This window comes from Sorex fumeus, unplaced genomic scaffold (assembly GCF_029834395.1).
Source record: "Sorex fumeus unplaced genomic scaffold, SorFum_2.1 ptg000014l, whole genome shotgun sequence".
Taxonomy (NCBI): domain Eukaryota; kingdom Metazoa; phylum Chordata; class Mammalia; order Eulipotyphla; family Soricidae; genus Sorex; species Sorex fumeus.
In genome coordinates, this window is record NW_026606071.1 from 21,267,059 (window position 1) to 21,274,312 (window position 7,254).

At 37.8% G+C, this 7,254-nt stretch overlaps 1 protein-coding gene across 1 annotated transcript in view; it reads left to right on the forward strand.

Moving 5' to 3' along the window:
- Positions 1-7,254, forward strand: part of CD28 (CD28 molecule) — a 28,708-nt gene extending 21,454 nt beyond the window's left edge. Inside the window, exon 4 of the mRNA XM_056111910.1 lies at positions 6,933-7,254. Within this exon, the coding sequence (XP_055967885.1) occupies positions 6,933-7,061 (129 nt within the window). The 3' untranslated portion in view covers positions 7,062-7,254. The remainder of the gene's footprint in view (positions 1-6,932) is intronic.

Sequence of the window (7,254 nt, forward strand, 5' to 3'; positions counted from 1 at the left end):
GTTTCTTTAACAAGTCATCTGTTCTCAAGCACTCAGGTTTTTTCCAGATTCTGGCTATTGTAAAGAGTGCTGCAATGAACAAACAAGTGCAGATGTCACTTCGATTATACTTTTTTGCCTCTCCGGGATATATTCCCAGGAGTGGTATTGCTGGGTCAAATGGGAGCTCAATTTCTAATTTTTTGAGAATCGTCCATACTGTTTTCCAGAAGAGCTGAACCGACACTTACTTTACTAGGTGCTTTTACAGAGTGCTATAGAATATTTCTCGCACAGATTACTGTGTTTTCTTTTAACGTTTTCTAGAAGTTAAACATATGTAAGTAAGAGCAGTTTCTTTAATAATATGTTTCACAAAAATAAGAATTATTTCTCTTTACATTCATCCTTCTTTAAATACTGGTATTAAGTACTTTGCGAGCATAACGAATGCTTATCAAATTGATTAGTTAAACCTTTCAAATTATTGACTTAAATGTGCATACCTGAATTGTAGTAATTATATTTAAGTCATTCTTCATATATTTGATCCATACATGGATCAGTGATTTCTGGAAGCCTTTGTGATGGAAAGGAGAAGACTTGGGTTCACAGTCATCAAATCTTTTTTAAGTCCCTGTTGACTTATGGATGATTTTTCACATACCAGTCCCAATTTAGGAGGTTCTAGGAAAAATATGGATGTTTGTCAGGCTGTCTGTTACCTGGTTAGTACCTTTTGTGGATTTGGGAAAAAAGTGGTCTATAGCACAAAGGTAGGGCATTTGCCTTGCAACGCAGCAAACATGGCCGACCCGAGTTCGATTCCTCCGCCTCTCTTGGAGAGCCCGGCAAGCTACCGAGAGTATCTCACCCGCACGGCAGAGCCTGGCAAGCTCCCCATGACGTATTCGATATGCTAAACACAGTAACAACAGAGTCTCCAATGGAGACGTTACTGGGCCCGCTCAAGCAAATCGATGAACAACGGGAGGGCCTTTACCTTTACCTTATTGTTCCTGAAAATAATATATATTTTGTAACTTCTTGAGTATTTATTTACCTTGTCTTAAACAAGTTGTTTAATATTTCTCATGTTCTTTCAGATGTTAATTTAGCTCCTTCATTTTTTAAAATTTTCTGTCTTCAACTAAGTACTGTCCAGCTTTAGCCTCTGTAATGTTTCTCAATGTTTTTAAAATTAAGAATTTTAGTTCCCTCCTCTCCTCCCTCCATTTCACTGGGACTCTCAGCTTCTCAACTTAAAAACCAGGTATAATGGCTCTTTGTGTATCCTTTCAGGACAGATGCTCCTTTGTAATGTGATGACCTAGGTCAAATTAATTTATCAGCTTTACAGGAAGTAGTTTTGGGAACTGCTTTAACTCTCAGAGGACAGAAGGGTAAAACCCATCATTAAAAACATTGTAAATAGAATTAGGATATCAGTTACTGAATTTGGGCACTAATTTACTAAGTGACCTGAATTCCTTTATGAAATCAAAGAAACTTACTATTTCAATTTAGGCAGTTTAAAAAGTTTACTTTCAACTTCAAAATATTGTTGGAATTATGGGATTCTTTTTTTTTTACTGTACTATTAATTCCGAGTCACATTAATCTTACTTCATATTAAGAAAACTTGCTTTGGTCTTGTGCTATCTCACTGGTACCCTGTAAATTTGTAGGTCCCAGAGTTTGGTATATTTTATCTTTGTGAGCTCTCTTTAATTATGGTATCCAATAAGAACTGCCTATTATTACTATCTTGAACCCAGATCTTGTACTCTTTGATCAAAGTGTGAAATAAATGCACAATTGTATTTCATAGAATAGAGAAATATTGTTATGCTTGGTTCACTTTTCCTTGCTCTTTTTACTGTTTATTTCAGCACTTAGCACTAGCAGAACTAGGCAGACAGGACACTAAAGATTCCCCTCAGTTTAGCTATTTCCTGGGTACTTTTCTGGGGTCCTATTTTTGTCTGCTCTGCAATGTATCTTGGTATAAGTTGCTGTTTTCCGGAACTTCCTGAGAGTGTGTGAGGTGCTACTCTAAGCAGTTATAGCTGAGTGGCTTTCTGGGAGCAGCTGCAGATTCTTTTCAGTTCTTGACCTATTGCTGACATTTGAGTAAATAAATGTCCCCTTTGCCAGGTTGCCACAGTCCAGCACCTGTTACTCTCACTCAGTTCACTAAACTAAGCTAGTAAATCTGTTCTTTTAGTCTGAAGGAGTCTTTTTAAAAAATCCTGGTCTTTTCCATTTTCAGTCACAAAATAGGGAGTGTGGATAATGTATTTACAGGTAATATATTCCTTTAAATTCTGTGATTTCTTTCTTTCTTTCTTTCTTTCTCTCTTTCTTTCTCTCTTTCTTTCTCTCTCTCTTTCTTTCTTTCTTTCTTTCTTTCTTTCTTTCTTTCTTTCTTTCTTTCTTTCTTTCTTTCTTTCTGTGAATTGTTTTGTCTGCTATTTCCAGAAAACTAGTAAGTCTGGAGTGGAGGGAAAGGATAGGAGTCACACATCTTTATTTATTTAGAAGATTTGCAGATTTGCTTGTGATTAGAGAAATGCAAATGATTTATTTATTTTTATTGAAATATTGTGTTATATTACTACTAGCAATTATTCCATGTGGACACAATTCTAATACTACATTCATCTTTGGAAGACATTGAATGATAAAGAGCAGAATAGATTAGTCCCTCATACAGAGCACTTACATGTACAGATGCTGGATGTACATTGACTCTTAGGTTTCTCCACAGTGTTCCCAGTCATGAGTATGTTATTTCTATATATCACTATGTTTAAAGTTAGGATAATAACAACTAAATCCATCATCTGATAGCAGAGTAAGGGTAAGCATGAATGCTTATTGCAAAATTTTTCCTAATCTTTGTGTGAAACCTGAAGAACCTTAGAGTCAACATCTTCAATATCTTCACTGTTGGGTATCTTTAACAGACATAATTTTATTTGGTGTCTTGAAGCAAAGGCTGTCATTTGGGAGTCTGACAAGGGAAGTCCTCAAAGTTGGAATAAGTACTAACATGTCTTCCAAGGTATCAGCTGTAGCCTTCCATGTTTTTTTGAGGCAGACAATTCTTGCCCATATTCTTGCCCTACCACAACCTTATATCCAAGGAAACTGTAATTTTATATAAAATGATATATATCCAATATATTTAATGGACAACAGCTCTTACCTGCCTTGTTTCTATGACTGTATTACTATGAATAACTCAATCAGGTGTGTTGAATGCTGCCCTCTTCTAAGTTCCAGCTAGATAACATCCATTATTTCAAATTCTCAAATGACAAGAACCAAATTTATAACCTCTTTCAGATACATTTCTATTGCCTTACTTTATGTCTGTGGATAGAACACTATTGCCTTAGTTACCCAGGCTTGAGTCATCAGTCATCTTTGGGTATGAGCATGAAGAGGGAGGGAAAGTCTAAAATTATTATTTCATATTTGCAGTGATTTTGAAAGCTTTTACTTGTTATTTCAATGTTTTTTAATGATCTGATTTTTTAAGATCATTATTTTTCTTTTCATATTGGCACTTATTTGGGACTGAATAATCTTTGCTGCGGGGGGGGGGTGTTGTTCTTTGCAACATAGAGTTTATAGCAGCATCTGATCTTTATCCTCCTATCCCCCTAGTTGTACAACCTAAAATGTCTCAGGATGTTGTCAAATATCCTTTGAAAAAATGGGAATTGGTGGTATAAAGAATGACGGTTTGACTTTAGCAATTATATGGGTAGTGTCAGTGACTGATATATTGAAAAACGCTGGAAGATGTAAACATTTAGGAAAAGACATTGAGCTTATTTAGTTGAAGGGGTTTTTGAGGTCTAGCTCAGAGATATAATTCTCATGATGGGTAGATTAAAGTTGACAACATAGATAAGATTATTGATGGTTAGGGGATTTAGTGAGAAGAGATGACCTACTACATAGTTGTGAGGAACTAACATGAATTATTAGAAAGAAAGGAATGAGCTTTCAAAGGAGGCAGGGAACGAGTAGCCAGAGAGGTAGAATGAAAACCAGGATGGCATCATCTCACAGAAGATAAAGGATTGGTACTTCAAAAAGAAGAGAATGGTCCATAAAATAGAATGTTGCTATGAGTTCAAGATGAGAACTGAAAAGATGTCAACTGTATTTAGCAATAAGAATGGGGAGATTGTTGTTTTTCTCAACTTTAAGATTTATTATACTCCTTTGACAAGATAGTGGTGAAAGAATCTCGAAAAATGAGTGTAGGAATAAAATTTTTTAATTGTTATTATTTTTTGTTTTGGGGCCATACCCAGCAATGCAAAGAGGTTATTCCTGGCCCTGTGCTCAGAAATTACTCCTGCCAGTGCTAAGGAGAAAACTATATGGGATACCAGGAATTGAATCCAGGACAGCTGTGTGCAAGGCAATTGCCCTACCCACTGTACTATCACTCTGTTCCCTAGAGATGAAGTTTTAAGCTTACTAATTTAGATGAATGCTCATGTCATTCATGTCCAATCTATCTCCTTATGTATCAGGCATGTGTGCCAGGAAATAGGCACATGCTTGCTTGCTCACTTTCTTCCCCTTCCTTCCTTCCTTCCTTCCTTCCTTCCTTCCTTCCTTCCTTCCTTCCTTCCTTCCTTCCTTCCTTCCTCCCTCCCTCCCTCCCTTTCTTCCTTCTTTCCTTCCTTCTTCTTCTTCCTCCTCTTCCTCTTCCTCCCTGCTCTTTCTCCCTCTCCTCCTCCTCCTCCTCCTTTTCTTCTTCTTCTTCTTCTTCTTCTTCTTCTTCTTCTTCTTCTTCTTCTTCTTCTTCTTCTTCTTCTTCTTCTTCTTCTTCTTCTTCTTCTTCCTCTTCCTCTTTTTCCTCTTCTTCTCTTCCTTCTTCTTTCTTTACCTTCTTCTTCTTCTTTCTTCTTCCCAACCTGATTTCTGTATTTAGAATTTTCTTTTATAAAAAATCCTCTGTTGGGGCTGGTGTGATAGCAGAGGGGCTAGGGCTTTTGCCTTGCACGCAGTTGACCCGAGTTCAGTTCCCAGCATCCCATATCGTCTCCCGAGCACTGCCAAGACTAATTTATGAGTGCATGAGCCAGGAGTAATCCCTGTGCACTGCTGGGTGTGACCCAAAAAGCAAAAAAAAAAAACAAAAACAAAAAAATAACCTCTGTTTTAGGAATTTATAAGGGTATTTCCTTAAATTTTGTTATCACTATGACTCAGAAGAAATGTTTTTAACCTTAAATCAAAACTTTGCTAGGCAGCATACGGATATACCATAATTTGTTTACCCATATTCCCAGAAAAGGATATTTGGGTTGTTTCTGCATTGTGAATATTATAAATAGAATGGCTATAAACATTCATAACCATTAACTAAAAATGTTGCCTAGAATTCATGATGAGCATAATTCTTTTTTTTCCCAGACTTACAAATTTTTGTGCTTGGGTTTCAGTTATACAATGATCAAGTACCCATCCCTCCACCAGTGCCCATCGTCCACCACCACAGGTCCCAGCATCCCTCCCACCCCCCATCTCCCCATCCCACGCTGCCCCTGTAGCAGGACATTCCCTTTTGTTCTCTCTCTCTCTCTCTCTCTCTCTCTCTCTCACTCTCTCTCTCTCTCTCTCTCTCTCTCTCTCCCCTTTTGTGTTCTGTGGTTTGCAAGAGAGGCATTGAGTGGCAATCATGTTGGGTCTATAATCTACCTTCAGCATGCTTCTCCCATCCTGGGAGGATCCTCCCAACACCCTTTATTTGGTGCTCCCTTCTCTATCTGAGCTTCCTTTTCCCCTAACACGTGTGGCTGGCCTCCAAGTCATGGAGCAAGACTCCTGGTACTAGTCTCAGCGACTCCTGGGTGTTAGTCTCCCATTATGTTACTTGATGTTCCCCAGATGAATGCAATCTTTCTGTGTCTATCCCGCTCTTTCTGACTCATTTCACTTAATATGATACTTTTCATGTAGTACCATTTGTATGTAAATTTCATGACTTCATCTTTTCTAACAGCTGCATAGTACTCCACTGTGTAAATGTACCAAAGTTTCTTTAACCAGTCATCTGTTCTCAGGAACTCAGGTTTTTTCCAGATTCTGGTAATTTAGGTTTAGTATTGCTCTGACTTTCTTCAGTTTTATAGAAATTCACATTTCTGTAATGCTGAGCCTAAAGAATAAAGAGTTACGATTGCATAGTCATAGGATTAGGAATATAACACTCGTTTTCTAAAATCATAATTCTACTCTTGGGGGAAGGGCGGGCTTCACTTCTATGTCCATGAATTTACTGATTCATTCAAACTCTGGAAGGAAAATATCTCTTTCACTAATTATGGGAAACAGCTTGTTAAGCAAATGACAAATATAAGAAGATTGCTATGGGGATGCTTAAACTGTTTCAAAGGGGAAAGGTTCTTCAAGACTAGTTACTTAGCAACAGTTAAATATGTAAATTAGATATACTTTTGGAATTCAAGTCAATTTATTACATCGAAAGCTACATGAGAAAGTCTAATTCTAAATTTTTTTAATTCAAAATTTTCAGGGCTGAATGATAACACAGCAGATAGGGCATTTGCCTTGCACGCAGCCAAACTAGGTTCAATCCCCAGCATCGCAAATGGTCCCCCGAGCACAGCCAGGAGTAATCCCTGAGTGCATGATACAGGAGTAACCCCTATGCATTGCTGGGTGTGACCCAAAAAGCAAAAAAAAAAAAAATGTTTTTTTTCAAGTTAATTTAGAAGAGTTCAGCTAGTTAGGTTTGATTTGTCCAAATACAAGTTGAGGGTGTTTGTAAAATCTGGTGTACTCTGTTTCATTTGATAATACATGTTTTTGAATGGGTCCAGCCAAAGTCTTAAAATTCATCCCATGACATGTCCTGTTCCTCAGTTACTTTCATGTGACTCTTCTCTTTTCTTCAGATAAAGAATAAGAATAAGAGAATGCTTCAGAGTGACTACATTAACATGACCCGTAGGAGAATGGTGCCTGCCCCCAAGTACTACCAGCCTTATGCCCCAGCACGTGACTTTGCTGCCTACCGCTCCTGACATGGACGCCTATCCAGATGCCAGCCGGCTGGCATCTCTTCACCTGTTCCACATCACTGCTCTGGATAGGAAATGACTGCCTGACTTCAGCCAGCCACCAAGTACCCTGTTAGGCCAGCAACGTCAATTTTCTTGGAATGACTAGACCAATGAACACCATTTTGAGACTCTGAAGCAAAGTTCAAGAATATTG